General features: G+C 47.4%; 1 protein-coding gene across 8 annotated transcripts in view; it reads left to right on the top strand.

Annotated features, from left to right (window-relative positions):
* Positions 1 to 18891, top strand: part of FBXO34 (F-box protein 34) — a 41893-nt gene extending 23002 nt beyond the window's left edge. For 5 of the 8 annotated variants that reach the window (XM_017836799.1, XM_017836802.1, XM_017836800.1 and 2 more), the window contains 2 exons: positions 7403 to 7602; positions 16040 to 18891. In XM_017836799.1, coding sequence (XP_017692288.1) covers positions 7526 to 7602; positions 16040 to 18191 — 2229 coding nt within the window. In that variant the 5' untranslated portion in view covers positions 7403 to 7525 and the 3' untranslated portion in view covers positions 18192 to 18891. Of the gene's footprint in view, positions 1 to 4925; positions 5014 to 7402; positions 7603 to 16039 lie in introns of all 8 variants that reach the window. The other 3 variants (XM_017836803.1, XM_017836801.1, XM_017836804.1) reach the window with 2 other exon arrangements.
* Positions 18892 to 21643: the final 2752 nt, after the last annotated feature.

The following is a 21643-nucleotide window of genomic DNA, read 5'->3' as shown; positions in this document are numbered from 1 at the left end:
GAATATGATAGAAAAACTTGGGCCTTTTGAAAGACAGAAATCACAGAATCATAGAATTTTAAGGGGTTGGAATGGACCTTAAAAATCATCCAGTCCCAACCCCTCTTGCCCTGTGCAGGGACATCTCTCACCAGACCAGGTTGCTCAAGGCCTTACCCAATATATCCAAATATTTGCAACTAATGGCACAATTACTTCTAAAACATTTTTTTTTGGTACTGTTATATTTAATCTAGTGTGTGTTCTGCTAAATAAGGTTTGTTGAATTTGGTTTTGGAGACCCTTAGGAAAAATTTGGGTGCTTTAGGGTTGCCTAGTGGATACTGTAACCTCTCAACGCTGCAGTGGATCAGCAGAATTGATCCATGTGAACTAAACTGTCCTTCTGCTTTGAGTGTTTTGTGTGTATGTGTGGATTTAGGTTGGTTGGGGTTTTTTGAGGGGTTGTTTTCTGTGTTTTGGTTTTTTTTTGGTGACTGTGTCTTTGAGAAGGTACCCACAGTGGTATAGGACAGAGAAATCCACAACATAACCTTTTGGTTAAAAGGGTAAGATTCCACAGAAGTAAACAAAAAAATTAACTATCCCTTATTCTGCTAAACTGTGTAGGTCTGGCCCTGTGATCAGGGGATGTGGGGTGGTCTCTGAAAGGAGAACTGTCAGCCCAAAGGCTGGGCCAAACCAGTTAGAGCCATATAAAAATGTTAAAGCCATATTTAATTCAGTGAATTGAGTTGTAAATCTGATGAATTTAGTGCTTAACCTTGAGGCACCTGCTGTGGGGTTTTCCTTATTAGCAGAGGTCTGAAGAAGGAGCTGTATTTTTTTATTTGCTGGATATTTAGAAGTCAGGTGGAGGTTTGTTCTTCTATTTTAGAAGCCACTTCATACCCTGTGGAGAGATGCAAAGAAGGAGTTGTGCCATGGGACAGGGGGCCTTCTTGCCTATGTAGTGTCCAGTATGACATTTTTGGTTTCCTGGTGACATTTTACTTTGTCACTACATGCCAGTAAAAAGGCCAGTCCTGTGCTGGAGTACAGAGATGCAAAGATAAACAAAGATACACTGGTAATCAGAGGAGTTTTGCAAATGAGGTTTTTTTTTTTTCCCCACTGTGTTACAAGAGCTGCCGTGAAACAGGCAAAGGAAACTTTAGGAATTAGAGTGGGTCGTTATGCCCTGCTGCTGGATCACTAACCAACTATTCCGGGTAAACTCGTGAGGAATTGCTGTCAGGAAGGCCCATGTGTTGGTCAGTTTATGAGCTGTCACAGCAAAAACAAATCTACCAAACAAGTCCAGTGCTCCTCTCCAACCGGAATCCCTGACATGCACAGGACAAACGGGGTGATGAAATGATTGTTGACAATCCTAATCTACCACCTCAGTGTTGTTGTAATAATAATAATGATCATCATCAGGATCTTTTTTAGCAGGCTGTGTTCTTGAAAAGGGTGGGATTCTCCTTGCTGGTTTTAACTGGCTTTCTCTAAAGTGGGTCGGGTTGGCTCTCTGTTGGCGTTCAAGCTGATCTCTTCCTTATAGGCTGTTTGGGTTTCTCTCTCTGGTGTTTGTCCTAAAACTCCCTTTTCACGTCAGTTCTGCACCTTGCAGTCATTCCTACCCATCTTTGCATGTACAGGAGCGATCCAGGGAGACCTCAGCCTCACAAAACCAGGGCACAATGTCTCCAGAGCTCTGGGAATGCTGCTCTACTATTTTTGGAACCAGCTCCTATTGCTTCTATAATAGGAAGGCTTCTGGAAGCTTTCTCCTTACTCTCGTCCCGAGGAAGTGGCCCTTCAGCTGAGCTTTCATTAATTCAGGATCTGCACGGCAAAAAGCAAATCTAGTTTTATACTCTAAATAATTCAGGCGTGGCTGGGGAGGGGGGGTCACGTGGCCCTGAGCGTGGTGTGTTCAGTGGGTGGTTTTGCCCACACCCCGTAACCCGAGGCCGCAGCAGCCGCGGCTGGTTCGGGGTGCTCGGCCACCCCCCGTTTGTCATTCGGGGCACGCGGCAGCGGCGGGCAGTGCCAAGGCAGCTTTCTAGAAAGCAGAGGGACGTGCGATCTGGGGGGGGTGGTGGGGGGGTGTGTTTGTCACCAGCGCTACCCAGTGAGGGATTTACTGGTTTTGTTTTCCTCTTGGATCAAGCAGGACAAATCTAATGAGCCAGTTCTTAACTTCTTCCCCGTTGAGCAACGGGTGATGTCCTTGCCCAAATCGTGCGAGACAGCTGAAACCTTTCAGGAATAGTTGAACAAGGGAAACACTTGTAATATTATTTTTTTTTCCCAGTACTCAAAATACAGAGTTAAGAGGGTGCAGCAGAGCTTGTCTTTCCTTTATTTTTTCTTTCCCTTCTGAGATTTTCCTTTTGAGGGGGCGACTTAGTCCTTCCAACGCTTACCCCACCTAGAGAGAAGGCAGGACTGCTGCGAATGCGAAGCCTTTCATTCTTCATTGACATGATCTTGGAAGGAAGACAGGTTCTCCCTGTAGTGCTTCATTAGAATAAGCATTTCATATGCTTATCAGTACAGCAAGTAGCGCTGCTTGACAGCAGTGGAGAGTCAAATGTTGCCTTGGAGCCCTACACGCTCATTTCCCCGCTTCCGAAACACTCTGCATTCTGCCCACTGTGCATTCAGAAGCGTTCCTTTCCACTGGCTTGAAAGAAGCTAAAAACCACTTTGTAGCAGGCACCTTTTCCAGCACGATTCCAGGTGTGGATTGGAGTTGGCTGAATCCAGGCTGAGTTGCTGAGAACTTCACCCTGCCAGGTTTTGTGAGTTCCTGCCAGGTCTTGGGGGTAAGTGGGTCAGGGAGCTGATCACTTCTAGGTTAATTGTCTCCTACTTTCAGCTCCCTGAGCTGCTTCAGGTGAGAAATCAAGTGGGAAACCAGTGCTGATAAAGGGAAAGGTGTGAATGAGCTGGGAGGCAAAGAGGGATGAGACCTCAGCATGGCAGGAATTACAGTGACTGGAACAGCCATGGGGCTGACATGGATGTCCAAGCTCAAATTTAGAAGAGAATCACAGAATTATTAGGGTTGGAAGGGACCTCTGGTTACACAGGAATGTGTCCAGAGAGGAATGTCTCCAGAGAGGGAAAATCCATGACCTCCCTGGGCAGCCTGTTCCAGTGCTCTGCCACCCTTAATGTAAAGAAGTTCTCCTTCATGTTGAGGTGGAACTTTTTGTGTGTTAATTTATGGTCATTGCTCCTCATCCTGTTGCTGGGAACCAATGAAAAGAGTCTGGCACCATCATCTTGACACCCACCTTTGAGATATTTATGTGCATTGATGAGATCCCTTCTCAGTCTTCTCCAGACTAAACAGGACCAGCTCTTGCAGTCTTTCCTCATAAGAGAGATGCTCCAGACCCCAGATCATCTTTGTGACCTCCATTGATTCCCCTTATGTGGGAATCTTCAGATTTCAGTTCAGTAGCTGCTCTGTCTGGTGTGATCCAGGGTACAGAGTATGGATGGGAGTGAGGGAAGGGCTGGAGTAAATTTGGTGGCTAAATGAGCCAAGGCAATGGTAACAGGGTCTTGCTTTACCAGCTCTGGTTCCTGGTACCTAGAAGAAGTGGCATCAGTTGGTTTTGGTGTGTGAGTGGACACAGGAAGCTCCCCCACATTTATTCCAGCTGGAGCCCCTATGGCAGCTTTATTGTTTTTAGATTAGATAACATCAGATCTGTGCAACTTTATCCTTTTTGACCATCAAACAGTGGGGAAGCTGAGCACACAAGCCAAATTATGTCTGTGTTGGCTCCTTTAGTGTCAAAAGGCAGTTCTTTAAGGTGTTTTAAATAGGAAGATATTACATGAAGGATGGTTAAAAGGGAAGGGTTGTGTTCCTATAGGAGGCTGAGTATGAGGATTTGGTGTATCATCTTGCTGTGCAGCCTAGTCTGGGAGCTGCTGTGGATTGTTCCCAGTGGGAGTATGGGATGAGGAGAAGCTTTCTGCCAAAGCTTCTTGCTTAGGAAATTCTGGTGCTGTTATAGGTGTCCTGGCGGGTGTTTGAGAGGGAGGGAGGGATGACTAGGCTGGGAAATGGCAGAATTGCCTGTCTGGTGAAATATAGTTTTAGAGGCAAGTATCATGTAACAACCTAAACTCGAGCTCAGTGGTGGGGGAATGGACTTGGAACTCGGTTCTTGCAAGAAAACAAAACTCTATATCTTTATAATAAGGCCTCAGCACTGTGTTGTTTCCCCCCCCCCATCATAATGACTGTTTCTTGGTATTAACTCCTCTGAGTTCCCCTCTGAAACACTTGCTGCTGCTTTCTCCTGCATCCTGGCTGTGCTGCTGCTCTTTGCCCAGCCATGTCCGGTGCCATGTCCCTGTGGAGCATCCTAAGGCTTGCCCTTGTGTGGAGGTGGGGTGGTCAAATGTGTTTTCACACATGTTTTTACCAGCAGGGTGATTGCTGCTCAGATCCAGTCCCGAGGCCACGGCCTCCTTTCTAGAAAGTAAATTTTCTGAGAGGATGTGCCCACCCTTTGAACTCCTTTGTTGATGGGTTACTGTTGCTACAGCTAAAACACACTTGTTCTTGCGGTGAAGCTTTAGTTCAAAATATCAAAAGCTTTAGTGCTTTTTAGTGCTGCACAGATGAGGAGACCTTGACCCCCCCTTCATCCACTCTGGCTGAGTTAATACATTTGTTTTCCCGAGCTGCAGCAGCATTCAAACCTGACGATAAGACGGGGAATTCTGTGGGACCGAACTGCCGTCCGTGGCTGGGAGGATGTGATGCTTTACTGCTGCCAAAATCCGAGTCCTTCCCACATCTTGTGTACGAAGGCATATGTTTGGGGGTGGCTTCAGAAAGGGAGAACAACACCATTATGTTTTTAACTTCCTCTCCTGTTTTGTTTCTCTGTGCATCTGTATTTCAGTTTTTCTCTGTGCAAAACTAGCAAATCGGCTGAAGCACCTACTGCTAAAGATCAGCCTTGGTACAGAAACAGTGGTAATTAAAAGGCAGTAAGTATCTTTGCTAGCTTGGATGCTGATTTTTTTTTCTTTTTATTTTCCTTCTTTTTTTCCTTTTTTTTTTTTTTAATTCACAAGCACAGCTTTTTACTCCTCACACAGTAGGAATTTGTCAGGGGCTTGCTGGCATTAATAGCCTATTTCAGCTCTTTTCTATGGCCCAGCAGCTATAGAGGAGGGGAAAAAGCATGCTTTGTATGGAGCTGTGGTTGGAGCTGTGCTGCAGTGCCCATCTGAAGTTGCCTGTGTCTATTTTGCCAGCTTTTGCCTCCCTCTAGTAGGTGCTGGTTCCTTCCTAAACACATGACATCCCACTGTATGATTCCTGTGCTTGGATCAGGGTTGTGGCTGCTCCTGACCTGAACCCCTTCTTTTCATGGTTTTGCTTCTCGAGCTCTTCACAAGATACCTTTGGGTTTCAGTTTTTTGTCTGGCTTTTATCTTTTACTTCTCAGTTGATCCCCAAAGGAGTAGGACTAGCACAAAACATATGGTGTTTCTAACCAGGGATACATGGGAGGGAGTTCTAACTCTTGAAAAAGTGAGTGGCATTCTTGAAATGGTGTGGTTGCGTTTATTTGGGTGTGGATATAATCATGTTTTTTGTGATACAGCTCCTGCTGAGTCTGAAATGCTAGTGTCAGTAAAGCCAGAAGGAAAGCCAGACAAAAGCTTGGAGAAAAGTCAGGATTTCAGTGCCTCTTACTGATGGTTCATGGGAAAGTAACGATTTTGTGTTTAACTTTGATTTTCCCAAAGCACTAGGCACATGCTTTTTTTTTCCCTCTGTGAATTACTGTTTGTGAAAATGTATTTTACAGCCCACAAAACATCAGAAACAGCTGATTTTTTTGTGCCTAGGTTTTGCTCGTAGGGGTAGGTCCTTGTTACAGACCCTGGGTAGTCTAATGAAAGTGGTGTTTAACTACAAAGCTTCAATTTCTGCTAATCATGGCAGCCTGACTCCTGGTATTCCTGAATTCCCGGAGCTGAGGACATGCTCTCATCCCCCTGCTCTGCCAGTGCAATGCCTCCATCTTCTCCACCCGACACGTTTCTTAGCCTTGTGTAGAACTCAGCAGAGATTTCTCCATGAGGACTGGAATGTGTTTATATAATATTTTATATATTATTTTAGGCTCCTGCTACTCAAATGTAGGCAAATGATTAACCTCTCCATCACCATCAGTAGACGAATCGTGGAATTGCCGTAGCAGAAAGTCAAGTAAGATGGGTCTAAACCAGCTTCTGTTTTTTCCTGCCTGGAAAATTCATCCTTTGTGGCTTTCTCAGCAAGTGTGGCTACCAAGAGCAGCTTTTCCAGGCCAGGAGTGTTTAGTGGGAGCACTGAGTTGGAACCACACTGGTCAAGCACTGGTTGGTGTGTAGGTTGGGGCTCTTCTGTGTGGGAGGTGTTGGGAGGGGGTTGATGTGAGAGGCTCCATCTCTGCAAAAGCAGGAGTAGGGCAGCAGCAGGAACGCTGGGCAAAGCTGCTGAAAAGGAGAGAACAACCTGCTGCACTAAATCACAGATCCCCTGGGGACACAGCTCTATGTTTAGCATCCTCAAATGGCATTCCTTTATTACGGCATCATTGAGCGTGGTCCTCTAGAGAGGAAGCAAACGGTCTCTAAAACAATCTGCTGGCAACTCGGGCTGGAGCATTTGAGGTTTTCCAGGGCTCTTCTGCTGTGTCACTCTTCCCTTTAATGTTCCAGCTCGAAGGTTGTTGTTCTTTCGCCGTCAGAGTCCGTTAAGGCGCCGGTAAGAGTATCTGCTCCAAGGACAAGGTGTAGAAGGCAGTGAGAACAAGAGATACTGCAGAGCAGTGTTGTTTTTTGGTGTAATCTGCCTTATCAGCATGTGATGCAAAGACAGGGCAGTTTTCACAGGACTTGGAGGCTGCGTGGTGACATGTTTTCTGTCCTGTATGAAATCCACCACGTTATTTTGATTAGAACACTAACGTAACTCCTGGCAGCCTCAAATCTTACTGCCAGCAGCTATTTCCCTCCAAAGCCCGGTGCAGTGCTAACAAGCAGAAGGATCTCTCGTGTGTCCTGTTTACGAGGAGCTCTGCAGGCGGAGGTGTTCCGTGGGAGGTAACAAGTTAGCGCTGTAGCCGTGTATATAAGGTGGAAAAATGTTGTGTGTGCAGACAGGCTGTTGTGTTAATTTGTGTTTGATGGTGTTCAGAAACTCCAGCTGCAATAACGGCATGATGATGTTAAGTTCTTTTATATATAAACGTATATATTTTGTATCTGTGCATGCACATATGTGTATATATATATTTTGTCTCGTGGGAAAGTCCGTGTTTGGATCATCGGTGCTTCAGCTGCTGCTGTACTTGAATGTGATTTTCTTATGTTTGTTCAGTTTTTAGGTGGCAGAGACACGGTGAAGCTCTGTGTGGGGCAAGGAGAGCTGATGGGGGAGCCTGGGGTGTGACCCAGGATGGACTGGCTGTGACGGCGTGCCTTAGCTGGAGAGGTAGTTACCATGAAGAGTTCCTGCAGAGCTGGCCTCCACAGGGAACCGCTGAATTCCACATCCTCCACCTTCCACCAGGTCAAACGGTATGAACAGGCTGGCCTGCCTCCAGCTGACTCTTCAGCACTGACTGAGCCTTCTCCTTGCCTTCCTATTGTCTTGTCACTCAACTGTTCGGTCCAAATTCTTCCTTTCGGATGGTGTTTAAGTGAAACGCTGTAATGGCTTAAGGGCAGAAATGTTCTTTTGACGTTTTTATTTGATAATGACAACTTCAGATTCCCTACAGCTGGCAGGGTGCTTGGAGAAATCCTTGGGTTTTTTAGCAACAGCTGTAAATTAGTTTGGGAACACGACTTTGAAGTAAAACTTAATTGGCGAGTGGCTCGTCAGAGGAGGCTTTAGAACACACAGTCAGCTTAGAGCAAGTGGAAATGCTGGCACTCATTGTTGTGGTTTGTCTTACTATGGAGTAAGTAATTAGATTAGTTTAAGCTCAGATTTTGCATTGCCCACTCTCCTGTGTCTCTTATTAAGAAGAAATGCACGATTGATTTCAAACACTTGTGCTTATGTGACAATTAAGTGAACGCCTCTCACTGTGTCTCGTTATAGGAACAACGGGCAGAACAACTTGTCCTTATGCAAATGCAAGAACATGCTGGTTTGTTTGAGTTCAGACTACTTCAAAATATATGTATCTTCTTTTCTTTTTCTTCTTTTTTTTCTGAAAGCAAGGCTCCTAAACTTCCTCAGCCTGGCGGAAGAGCGCCAGCTTTTCGGTTTCCAAAAGCTGTGTGGGTTTAAAGCAAACTTTTAACCTTTGTTCTTTGTGGTTGTGTAGACAGCATATACTTGCTATGTTAGTCTCATGGTAATTTAGTGCTGGAAAAGACTTCCTGGGTCACCCAGCTCTTTGCTTTCCCAAGCAGTAGCTCATAATCCCTTTTGTGAACTTAGTCTAGCCTAAAAACATTTACATCTTTTCTTACATCTCTTCTTCTCTCCTCCAGTTTATTAAGCCATTACTGAAGATGACAGATCTAGCTGTGCAATTAGGAACCTTCTTTTGATTCCCAGACTAAACATTCATGACAGTTTACATGCTTATTTGAGTTTCTGTTCCTTTATTTTCCTTCTGCTTTTCTTCCCACTTCTTATTTTCAGTGGTTTACCTCTCTTGCTGCATTCTGTAAAATGGGGTTGTGACCCTCACCTGTGGTTTTGTGGTGCTAAATGACCCAAGTTTTCTCAAGTAGCTTCTTGAATAACAACTGTTGTTGTCCTCAGTGTGGATACATCTCAATCCTGGCTAAAATTCTCTGCTGTGCTCCAGGGCAGATCTGGCTGGAGGGTTTTCTTGCTGCTGCCTCAAACGTGTGACAGAGTCACCTCCACTTACTTGTTTCTATGGTGGCCAATTCACCTTAGTTACTTCCAGAACTCCTTGGTGTTCCTCTTGCTGGTGCATCACTGCCTGTATTTCAAAACCCTCCTCAGTTTCTGTGACTTGGAGCTTTGTGCCTCTGCTGTTTTGGAGCTGCCTCCAGTTCTGTGGGTGCAGTATTTGTGCTGAGGTCATTCCTAACAAAATCAGATGTTCCCCAGGCTGATTCTTGAGGCATGCCTTTGGTTTCCAAGCTGGTATTTTCTTATTCAGCATCACCTGGGGCTGTCTGCTGCTAAGCCAGCTCCTTTGTCTGTTTTCCCATTCCTCTGCCAATCTGTCTTCACCAGTAAATCTCTTTGTGCTCTCTGAAGACCATGTGAGTAAGATATAGTAGATTTGTCTAAAATGATCACTTTTTTTTGAAAACCTTGAGGTTAGTCTGGCATTTTGAAGTATTCCCTCTTCCCCCTTTTTCTCTGTGTCACATTAATCCTCTTTGCTTGCAAAGCACCTTTATATTGGAGTCAGAATACCAGCCCTGGAGAGGCTGCAATCATTCTCCCTTCTCTTTCTCCCCTGCAGTGCCCCCTCCAATGTGCCACATGTTTATTATCTCCCATTGTTGCCTTTCAAGAGGTTTATAAATCCTGTTTCTTGGCCTGCAGTGCGTGAGCCTATCTGTTTTGGATTCTAAAACTGAGATGAGCCAATCCTCACAATTTTTATGAAGCTCTTTAATCCTCCCCCTGCCAATGTTCTTGTTCAGATTAACGCCTGGGCTTTTGCCCTCACGATCGCAGTTACCACCCCTCTTTAAAAATGATGCAAAGTCAATTTTGGTATTTTGTGTAGCACTTGGAATACTCTTAATCTCTGCCCTGCCCTTGCTCGCAGCCCTTTTTCTCTCCCAGTCCTTTCTCACAAACTGAGGAACCTTTCACTATTTCTTTGTTTTCAAATATCTCTGCAGTGACCTAACGCTGCACCACTTCTCATGTTTATCCCTGGACTTTTTGAGCTCCAAGATACGAGTTTCTAAGTGATGTGACTTGAAACCTGCGTCTGCTTCTTGTATCCTTCACGAAAAAGGATCACATCCAGTTGGAGTTTCTTCAGTTCTTGTTTGGGACGTGTTCTTAATAATGAAAACACCTTTTGGCTCCTGGAGAAATCTGTCTGCAGTGAAATCTTCTGCACCACATCTTGAACTTCATGAACCAGTTCCTTTCAGTCTTGAGTTTCAAAAGAGCAACCTTATGACTTGCTTTCAGATGTACTTTCACTTATTCTTTTCTTTTGAACGCCGAGTCTCCGACTGATCGTGTGGTCCAAGGTTAATTTCTACAACCTTTCATGTGTTCTCATTACAATATGCACAAAAATGAAGGCTATAAATAGCATCACTTTGTGTTGGTTCGTTAGCTGTTTGAAGAAATTCATGTTGTGCCATGATGTGAAGAAAGGTCTTGGTCCTGTTGCTGTTAATAAATCAGAAAACAAATGTTAAAGTAAGAGAGGTAAAAGACTTCCAGAAGGAAGCATATCACGTATCTGTGCTGCTCTGGGCAGCTTTAAGCAGAAGATCTATAAAACCACCACTGTTTTTCTTACTGTCCTTCTGTGATTTCTTCTCATCTCAGCCTGTTCCACCACAGGCACGTGGTTGTCTTTGAGCTACACGTTTCTGGAGCAGCTTATAACCTTGAACACCAAATCTGTCAGTTCATTTTGTTCCCTTCTGCTTTGTGTCATCCCTGTGTCATCTCCAGTGTGGTTGGGAAGCAGGGAGCAGGGGTTTGAGGTTCCTGAGGCTCAACAAAGAACCGCTTCTACGTCACTCGCTTCACGGTAAGTGCTTTTATACAAAAGCCTGGCAAAGCAGTGGCACTTCTTCCTGTATAAACTTTAGAAAGTAGCCAAGTTGACTGTGCTTTACGTTGAAGAGTGTGTGGGTGTTTAGTATAAAATGTGTCCAGAACATTAATGGGTGGGAGCCCTCGAACTGGAGTGGTGTGTGTGGGGCTTGGGTGTGTGTTGTGTCACCTGAAACCTCTGTGTGGTGAGGATGATGGACTTCATGCCTGTGTGCAGCTACATTTGGGTGCTGTCTCCCCCAGAGTCAGGTTATTTGAACACCTGATGGGGTGAACACTCAGTGTTAGGTGTTTTCTTTGCATTCAGTTCCTCAGCTCTTTTGGGCCAGCTCTGCCCCACGTTTTTGGCTTGCTCCCGCTTCCCCCAGGCTGGCCACTTGGACAGAGAGCTCTCCCTCAGCAGCCAGATACCTTCTGTTTGCCTTCAAATCCCGTAAGAATCCTTGCTGGCTCTCTGAGAGATGCAAGAGGCATTTTGCAGGCGCTGGGAGGTGGGTCTGGAGCAGCTGCTGCTCCGAGGGAGTGGGTTTTCTAGAAATCAGATGCCTCCACAGCTGCCGGTGTCGAACCTGCCCCAGCTCCGGAGCGTCGTGCTTCCCAACCCGCCCTTCTCCGAGCTTGGACACTTGCCACGTGCCAGAACAAGCTCCAGTGAGCAGCAGAGCCTCTTCCATCCCGGCTGCTCAGCTGGGACTTTCCCGCCCCGGCAGAATCCGTGGAATGCCTTTGAAGCAGCTCTCTGTCTGCTCTGCCTTGCCCTGGCAGTGCAAAGGGGATGGAAATGGTACTGGAGACTGAGCCCAAAGGACCCACCAAGCCCTTCCAGAAATAACAAGTGGTTGACCATAGTTAACTCACATTCAGTGCTCAGTCCTTGCTAATTGTCAGTGTCCTTTACATAGGAGCTGAGCCCTGTGGACAGAGAACTGGCATGCCAGGGAGGAGAAAAGCCTTGCCAGAGGTTATGCTTGGTGTGGGTTTTTATTGTTGTTGATTTTTTTTTTTTACTCCTTTTTTTATTATTTTTCTTTTTTTGGCTTCTTCTGCCTTCTGTTAGTGTGTCCTGAGGGTTTTTTCAGAGTTGTAGCTGGCACTGGGTGCGCGGTCAGCAACGCGAGAAACTTTTGTCGACTGCAGTTGGTGTGTTTACAAGAAGAAATCCACAGGAAACTTGGGGGTTTTGATGGAAATTTTCTCCTTAACAAAACCTTGCGGTGCTTTGCCCAGAGAACTTGCAGTGTGAATATGCTGTTTGGAAATATTGTACTTTTGTTGTTGTTGTTGTTGTTGTTGTTCTTGCTGGCCAGAGGAAATCTTTCAGCTTCACAAGGTCATCATGAGAGTCCGTGACAGTGAGAGGCATTAAGGTTCTTTGTGGACCTCACAAAGGAGTTGTAAAAACTGAGCCTTTTTTTACCAGTTTTCCCTCCAACTTTGGAGTTTCCACTAAAGCAAATGTATTATTTTTTTAGGCTGCTGTGATTTAGGACATATATAAGTACAAAAGGATGCAGGAAGATTCTGGCCAGCTTGGCAAGTAAGAATCATGGAATGATTTGGCTTGGAAGAGACCTCAAAGACCATCTCATTCCAACCCTTCTACCATGGGCAGGGACATGTTCCACTAGCCCAGGGTGCTCCAAGCCCTATCCAGCCTGGCCTTGGACACTTCCAGGGATGGGGAGTCCGCAAGTGGGTCTTCAGTGGGAAGAGGAGAGGCTTGTGTGTGTGTGTTTGTGCTCATATAAAGGAATATATTTCTGTATCAACAATGTGGAGTAACTAACTTGATAAAACTACAGTGGAAACAAGCTGTAGTTATGACTTAGGAAAACAGCAGTGTCATTCCAGCAGTGCAAGTATCCTGTTTTTCAGACACAGCTGATTAGAAATAGAAAAACTGGCCCCTTTATTTCATCAGCTTAAGGATGGAATAACAGCATGAAGGCAGCACTGCTCGTTGTTTCAGTGCTGATCATTCCTGGCAGAATTCTCTCTTATCAGCAATTTAAAACCGCACATTTGGGATTGAAAACCTTTTTATGTGTGCTCTGTGGACTTCTGAAGAGTCATTGTCTCTAAAGATAAAATTAGAAAGCTTGATAACTTAAAGGGTGGAGGAAAGCAAACAGAATTATTCTGGAATTAAGTTTCATAGGGAATTGTCAGTGACTTCACCTTTTAGCAACTATTTTTGGTGGTTTTAAATATTTAAAAGCTTTACCTGCAGCTGCCACAGTTCTCCACTTGCCAGCACTGAGATGTTGCAGAAATAGGGGAGTCTGTGGGTGGGGACTGGGCTCTGGTTCATCTTCAAAGCAATTTCTGCTGGGAAGGCTTGTTCTAATTCTAGGAGCTAGAGATGAAATGTGCTGCTGATGTGCAGGGAAGAAGCTGTGTTTGCCTAAAAGTTCGTTCTTAATATCCACAGCAAAGCGCGTGTGAGGTGGGGGCTCGTTTTTTCCAAGTGACACTTTCAGGTAAGGTCCATTACTAAGATCCCTTTTAAAATGGAAGTTCTCTTCCCTGCTGCTGGAAAACTGCGAGGCAGGTGGCAGCTGGTCAGGTGGAGTCTGCAGTGTTCTTTTATAGCTGTCTGAAGTTATTAGATGAAGATTTTCTTTAAATCCAGATCCATTAGAACATGTGCAATGAACTGGGTGCCGAATTCAAATGAGGCAATTATTCTGGCAGTAAAACTTCTGAGTAAGGCATAATTTTGTTATGTAAATTGTAACTTTTCAACCTTAAATGGTATTGTTGGCTGAGCCAGGGACTAACTGAAACACAGGAGGAAATATAACCTTAAACAAGGAATCTGTGATAGGTGAGGCAGAACTCTACCCTTTGTCTTTCTCCATAGACCAGAAATAGCTGGGAGCAGCTGAACCAACTTTGCTGGCTAAACGTGTCCCCTGAGCCTGTTGGGGTAACCAGTTTGGTCCTGTTTTCATTCTTATAATACCTGGTCTCACCTTCATTTGCAGCTTCTCTTAATAAAGGGTGTTGAGCCGATTGTCCTCCCGGATTCCTGAAAACTGCTTGAAGAAAGCCTTTTATGAACAAGCTCAGCTCATTTTTCAAACACCTTGGCATGAAAACTCATGAATGAAATTTGATCTTCTGCTCCTGGCTCAGGAGACTTCAGCATGCAAATCTTGTATTTAATTGCATTCACCTCTTCTCCCCAGGGTACGGTGGCGGGCGGCCACCGGAGCTTTTTCTCTCTCCCTAATCTGGGAAGCACAGCTCCAGAATGTCCTTCTGGAAGGGAAGGGAGGGCTGCAGGCACTGTTCCCTGCAGCAGTTTGCTGCAGTGCTTCACCTGCTGCTCCTCTGGGCCGGGCTTTGGCCAGGGCGCATCAGGGGCCTGACCCTGCTTCGCTAAAGTGCAGACAAAATGAGCCAGACCCTGTGGAAAATGAGGCCGGAGCAAACTCCAGCAGCCTTGATCTCCCATATTCTCTTCATGCATCTGTTTCAGCACCCTGAAGTTCTATTTTTGTGAGATTATTTCAGCTTTTAGCATCCAACTGGAGAGGCAAACAAAATAGCTCAGTCGCGTTTTGCAGAGGAGACTAAACGGGGAGGTGACCCAATTCCAACGAGCTGGAATTAGCAGGCAGGAGGCACAGGGAGAGAATTAACCCAGGAACTAGGTAGGTGTATCTGCAGCACTGGGATCTCGTACCCCCACAGTCTGTAGGTGAGATGCAGATGGTTTTGGCGCTGTCTGGTTGCAAGAATGAGGTGATGGTTTCCCTGTAAAATCCGGAGGGAGAGAACGTAGGATAGCATCATCCTTTCCAGGGTCTGCTTCCTGGCCTTCAACGCACTGTGTGGAGCAAAGGGGCATAGAAAGGTGAACTAAACCCTTCCTCTTGATATACCTCCCCCAAGCCCCTGTGCCTGCCCCTCACTTCTTATCACTAGGGCCAGAGGGAAATATCCAGGGAAAGCAATGGTTAAGCAGCATGGCTGCTCCTGGTGCTGGAGGCTTCCTCCGCTTGGGCAGCATCAGCTATAAATTTGTCAGACTTTGTAGATGTTGTGCCTTGAGGTTTTTAATTAAAAGCTGTTTTTAGGCTACAAATGCAGTGCTTAAGCAGCTGTCTTGGTGGTAGCTCTCCGGGGAAACGTGTTCAGTGCCTGAATGTGTCCGTATCGGCTCCTGATGGATGTGGCATTGAACCTGCTGCTCCTCAGCTAGCAAGCACAGATTATCCCCATTTCAAAGTGGAGGCCTTTGAGTGTAACAATTCAAAGATTACCATGGAAACATAATCTATAGTTAGTTCTGTAATATGCTTCTGTGATACTCCTGGGAGAAGAGCCTGGAGTCTCCTGATGATTGCACCCTGTGTGGCAGCGCCCCGGGCTCTGAGCTTTGAATGGAAGGTGACTGTGAGGGTGTGACAGAACGGAGGAGTTGAGTTCTGCTGCTGCAGTGTCAGCAGCATCCAAATGGTCCTTCACAGCTCTTAAATTCCTAACCATGAAAACATGTCCTTGAGAGTGGGTCTCTTCAGCTGTATGTGATGCTTCTCTCGCTTTTGGGGGGGTATCTGATGTGTAATGTAAGGACCCTTAGGAGAAAGTCACCAAATTTGCCATTATCAATATTCTAAAGGGTAAGTTTCATTGCCCAGGGAAGCTGTGGCTGCCCCATCCCTGGAAGTGTTCAAGGCCAGGTTGGACAGGGCTTGGAGCAACCTGGGATGGTGGAAGGTCTCCCTGCCCATGGCAGGGGGGTGAAACGAGGTGGTTTTTAAGGTCCAACCCAAACCATTCTGTGACTTTGGGTGGTATTAGGAATTTAGATACCCACTGGGGTCTCTGGTGAATGTAATTATACTTGCTAATTTCCCTTTTCAGCTTTAACTGTACTTTATCTGGACATCCACTATCAAATATACTCTTTTCAGGAGACGAACTCCATGACCCATGTGTACCTTACAACTAACTGGATTAAGGAATGAACAGGCAGAAGGATGCCTCTAACTCTAGAATGAACCACTGGCTATGTTTTCACAACTGAAAAACTCCAGGATTTCTCCTTGCAACAGATTTATCTAATGGGAAGTTCTCTTCTACTGCAGGAAGTTTTCCAAGGGTGGATGTTGGAGATTTGGTTGCTGTGTTTTCCTTTCTCATGTGGTTCTTCTTGAGGTGTGGGATGCTGCCTACCCTGGGCCACCTTCTCTAATTCCAGACAGACATATTTTGCAACTATAACTTCTCCCCTTTCTTTTTTTCCAGGGTCTCTGGTATGCACTTAAAGCCATATCTCAAGTTACAGAAGAAAGAGCGATCCCCAGAAATAAGCCAGGATTCCCTGCGAGGCCACCAGGGATCAGCACAAGGAGAAAAATACACCACCTGCACCAAACTGAGCGTTTTCCCAAAACCCTCCCTCGTGACTCCATCTCAAAAGCTTCTGGGGATTATTTATCCAAATACTATGTGCAATATGAACGGGAAAGGTCCAGCGGATGGTCCAAGTGCAAGGGAAAAGAAGAACGCCCTGTCTGCAACGATCCACCAGGGAGAGGAAGGGGAAGGGCCTCTGGATGTCTGGGCCGTGGTGAAACCTGGCAACACGAAGGAGAAAATCGCCTTCTTCGCGGCCCAGCAGTGCAGCAGCACCAGCCGGGTGGGCTCCATGAAAATCAAGAGCACGTGGGACATCGACGGGAGGACGGCCAAGCGCAGGAAAAAATCGGTGGACCTCAAAAAAGCCAAAATCCAACTGGAAAGGATGAGGGAGGCCAATGCCAGGTGCTCCCAGCCGGAGCCTTTTGCCTGTGGCATCGAGCACTGCTCGGTGCACTACGGGAATGACAGTGGAGAGGGGGCGTTCCCGGGCCGGTCCCTCTCGGTGATAGAGATGGTGGCTTTCCTGGAGCAGCGAGCGAGTGCTTTGCTGGTGGATTGTGCTAAAACCTGCACGGCTGCCCCTGCCACGAGGCCGAGCGCTCAGCCCAAGGGGGCCCTTCCCAGCTCCGACCCTTTTTCCTCGGCCGGGGCGTGCGAGGTGCACGCGGAGCAGCAGGGCGAGCCCGTGCGCGTGCTGGACATGGTGGCCAAGCTGGAGTCGGAGTGCCTGAGGCGCCAGAGCGAGCGGGAGGCCGGGAGCCTCTCCCGGAACAACAGCTTCCGCAGAAACGTCGGGAGGGTGCTCCTGGCCAACGGCACCCAGCCCGAGGGAGAGGCGGGGAAGGGGGTGCCGGGGGTTCTGGCTCAGGGGGATGGCTTGGGGGAGGCGGGGGTGGCAGAGGCTGGATACGGAGGTCGTTGTGGTGCTCTGGGTGACGCCGAGTTGTGGGATGGCGGCGCCTCTGCTCGGCGGCCTTTTCCTTCGGGGCTGGATACCCGGATGGGGAATGTGAATTCGGGACTTGCTCACGCGGTGCTGGCGATGGCAGCCGGCAGGAGCGACACCGAGACACGGATTGAGCCTCCCAGAGCTCTGCTGTCCTCGTGTCCAGCTCCTGCTGCCAGGCTGCCACCGGATCCCTTGCAGAGCAAAAACGCGACTGTTGATTGTACGTCGAAGGAGCCTGTGATTTTCCCAAAGCAGAGCCTGCATCCTGTGAGGAAGGAGCCCTTGTGTATCAGTATATCCGTCACCAAGACCGAGAAAGGGTGCAGGAAAGAGAAGCTCTCCAACTCCAGTTCTAGTGAGGATTCGCTCCCGGGGAGGCTGTTTTTCCTCCAGGACGACCAGCCTGCTGCTCACGAGCAACAGCCACTGCGGGAAAGTACCCAAGAGAAGCCAGGAGAAGTAGCCCAGAATGAGGATGAGGATGCTTTGGCATCCGGCAGGTTGTGTGTCAGGAGCAGTGTCCCTACAGAGCCATCGGCCCCCTCTGTCCCTCCCACAGAAGGGGCCTTGCAAGTACTTGACGCTTCCTGCCTGAAAAGGCAGGTTTCGCATGACTTTCTGGAGACCAGGTTCAAAATCCAGCAGCTTCTGGAGCCTCAGCAGTATATGGCCTTCCTGCCTCACCACATCATAGTGAAGATCTTTGGGTTGCTCCCTACCAGGAGCCTGGTGGCCCTGAAATGCACTTGCTACTACTTCAAGTTCATCATCGAGTACTACAACATCCGGCCGGCGGACTCGCGCTGGGTCCGGGACCCCCGGTACCGGGAGGACCCCTGCAAGCAGTGCAAGAAGAAGTACGTGAAGGGGGACGTGTCGCTGTGCCGGTGGCACCCCAAACCCTACTGCCAGGCCCTGCCCTACGGGCCTGGCTACTGGATGTGCTGCCACCGGTCCCAGAAGGGCATCCCGGGCTGTAAGTTGGGTCTCCATGACAATCACTGGGTCCCCGCCTGCCACAGCTTTAACCGCGCCATCCACAAGAAGACCAGAGGAGCGGGAGCCGAAGTGGAAGAGGAATATTAGTGCACATACACTTTTCCTGCGAGATTGTTTGGGGTAGGAGGAGATTCTCATGCCTTGTGCTGTTTACAGTGTATATAATTGTCGTGGTTATTTTTTTTTTGTTTTGTTTTGTTTTCCACAGGGCTATGAAACTGCACATACTCAAACACAAGAGCCTTTACCTTTTAGATTAAAGAGAGCTTTTAGTCCATCTCTGTAAATAACACTATAAAAAAACCCCTAATTGTACATACAGAGTCTACAGCTGGCTGAACAAGGTAACCCCCTACAATGCAGCTATCCCAGTGTTGCGGCTATAGGTGTGTGTGTTTTTAAGTGTCTTGTTTCAAAATCTGTATATTCCGCATAATATATGAATGTTTCTGAGAAGAAACTCTAAATAGGTAAAGGTCAACTTGTTTAAAGAAGCTGCAGACAACTTAACTGGACAACCTGAAACTTAGACTATAGAACAGACCCATTATAGTAGCGTGGCAGTGGATTATAAAAATAAAAAAAAAAAAAGAGATGAATATTATTGTATAGTCAGAATATAAAAAAAAAAAATTCTTGTCTACCTTACCCATGTTGTCTGGTTTGGTTTTTTTTTTTGGTTTTTTTTTTTTTTTTTAAAAAAAAAAAAACGTGCATTCTAGATCTGCCTTACCAGACTTTCTCTTGTAAGACTTTTGCCCCGAAATAAAAATGCTGTAAAACACGTGGCAGAAACTTGGTGCTGTGCTGTAGTTCAGACGTGCAGTGAGCTTCCTCTGGCAAACCTGTCCTACTAACAAAGGAACAAAAAAACCCACCCCCCAAATCTCTATTCCTTGGAGAACTCCCTGCTGTAACATTCACAGATTCCAGCTTTTCCTTTCCTTCCTGTCAGCCCTGCGTGCAGCAGAGGCTCCTGTTGTCGGGAATTCTGGTGCTAGGTGTGTAAAGCTTGCAAAAACAGGGACTTTCTGGTCATCTTGCTTCTTGGCTCTTGTGTGGGTACCTGTCTTGTTCCCTGGAAGCTCCAGGACAGACTGTGGGTCCAGTAGGATGGAAGTGGAGTTGCCTTGGCTCCCTGATGTGCTGGAAGCTTTGCCATCTGCTCTATGTGGAATTTGTCCCTTTCAACAGAAATGCTTGCAGTGCTTCGCCCTGCTCTGCTGCAGCCTCTGGCATCTCATTCCTTGGGTGTGAGTCGGTGCTTTCCAGGGGAATGGTGACGGTTTGTGTTGGGTGAACAGTGATTGCTCAAACTGGGAATGGGAGTGGAGCATGGCATCTGTTGCAGTATTTCCCTGAATACATTCCTCTCCTGCAATGCTGTGATCCAGACTCCAGTTACACCCCTCTGAGGGTGAGTGGTTTGGAAATCTGGGAATGGACCCTGGACAATCCAGCAGCCACGTTCAGCTCCTGGGAGGTGAGTCAGTGGAGCAGCAGCCCTTTTTCCAGGGAGCCAAGCGGAGCGTGGCAGCTGTGCCTTTGCACTGTCCAAGTCCCTTCTCTCCCCACACTTGGTGCTGTTTCTCTGCCCCTTCTCCAAGGCATGGATGGACTCCTGGACCATTCCAGATGGAGCAGCCAGAATCTCTGACCTGGTGCAAGAAGAGCCAGTGCCACCTTCCTACGGGGCTCATCCCAGGCCTTCCTCTGCCCTGCAAACCCCAGGGGGCACCTGGAAAGGGCAGGAGCTCTGGATGAGGTGGCCCTGCCCCTGGCTCATCGTGTTGGCAAGGTGTGGAAAACTGCTGGCTGTGGAGGCCAGGCTGAGCTTCCCACCTCCCTCCGCTTCACCTGCACTGGGATCACATGGAGTGACCCACCTGGTTCCGGAGCGAGGACAGAGAGGGTTTGAAGGCGGATGCTTTTATTCTTTCCCTTAACTGTGAGAGAAGGAAAACCGAGCCCTTGCAGCCTGATGAAGTGTGGGTTTGATGAGCTCAGGGAGATTTAAAGGATGTGCTGGGTTTATTTTTTGCCTTTACCTGCTCCTGCCACCCCGGGCATCAGACACCCCTCCCTGGCTGCTCGGCCTCCCTGTGCTGCAGACATGATGACAACCACGAGGAATGAGACCAGGAATCTAAGAGGAGGGTGCGGCCCTCCTTGTAATCGGCTGGGAAGAGCGAGAGGAAAAGCAGGATCCCTGGTTAATCCGTGACTTCATCCCATAACGGGGTGCAGGCTTCACCCAAACTTCCATCTGCTCCCTCCGGATGAGCAGCAAAGCAACTGCCAGGCTGTTGTTTGGCCAAAGCCATCGGCATCAAAGGCCTCCAGCTTGATTTTGATTAAGGGAAAGGGGAAAGAAGCTGCTTTCCTGCCCCCCACCCAAGACTCTGGAAAACTTGAGGCTGAGCAGCAGCGAGGAAAGTCCCTGCGAGGCTGGAACGGAGCAGCAGAGGAAAATATTTTGTAATTAGATAAGGGGCCAGTGAGGTCATTTTTTTTGGAACAGAGTGTGAGATCTTGGTCACCTTTGTTGAACAAGGGGAAAAACAAGGATAAAATAATATCTTTAGGCTATTTTGTTCCTTGGAACAGGTAAATCTGGAGGATAACTTGTTATCTACCCTGCCCCATCCCTGCCCTCCCCCTGAGGTGGCTGGGGAGCGTGGGCTGGTTTATACATCATTTATTACATTGTTTGCTGGAACTGTCCCTGTTGCACAGCATTGCTGTTAAAAATTTTTTTGCAGAACAAGCTTTTGCATCCAGATGTGGGTTGGTTCTGAGTGTTGCCATGCTGAGCTGCCTGCAGGCTTTTTCTTTCCTAAAAAGTAGTAAAGTGCAGATTTCTGTTTCCTTAACGGATGGTTCAGGGAGAACCCAAGGTCCAGTGAACTTTTTTGTTTCCTACGAGTCAATTAAAACAACAATCCAGTGTTGGATTTACAAAATTCAGTGTTTAGAACTGAGGACGAAGGACTGCACCATGTGCTTGACTTCCCTGCCTGGGAGCAGTTGGAGTGTCTGGACTGAATTTCCAGATATGCCAGCGAAGAAGTTGTAATAACATTTCCATTGTCTGTGAGCTTCCAGTTTTCATCAAGCTCTGGGACTCTCCTGGCATGGACACCACAGAAAAAGCTGTCCATGGCTGAGGCTTGTGTTTGGGCTCTTGCTCCATCCTGGCTGTTCCTGCAGCAGCTTTTCCCTTTGCTGTGTCTCTGCTCCCTGGGATGAGGTGCTGAGGTGCTGCAGTGGAGCTCAGGTCACTTCCTGCAGTTTCTGCCCCTATGGCAGCCCCTGGAACTGTCATTAGGGCCACGGAGATGCTCTAAGGGCTGGAGGACCTCTATTATGGAGAGAGGGTGGGAGAGCTGGGGGTGTTCAGCCTGGAGAAGAGAAGGCTCCAGGGAGACCTTAGAGCCCCTTCCAGTGCCTAAAGGGGCTCCAGGAGAGCTGGAGAGGGACTTGGGACAAGGGCCTGGAGGGACAGGACAAGGGGGAATGGCTTCAAACTGACAGGACAG

The sequence above is a fragment of the Lepidothrix coronata genome, unplaced genomic scaffold, assembly GCF_001604755.1.
Source record: "Lepidothrix coronata isolate B3197 unplaced genomic scaffold, Lepidothrix_coronata-1.0 Scaffold284, whole genome shotgun sequence".
NCBI lineage: Eukaryota > Metazoa > Chordata > Aves > Passeriformes > Pipridae > Lepidothrix > Lepidothrix coronata.
Note: the sequence above shows the minus strand (reverse complement) of the source record. Positions and strands in the feature narration are given on the sequence as shown.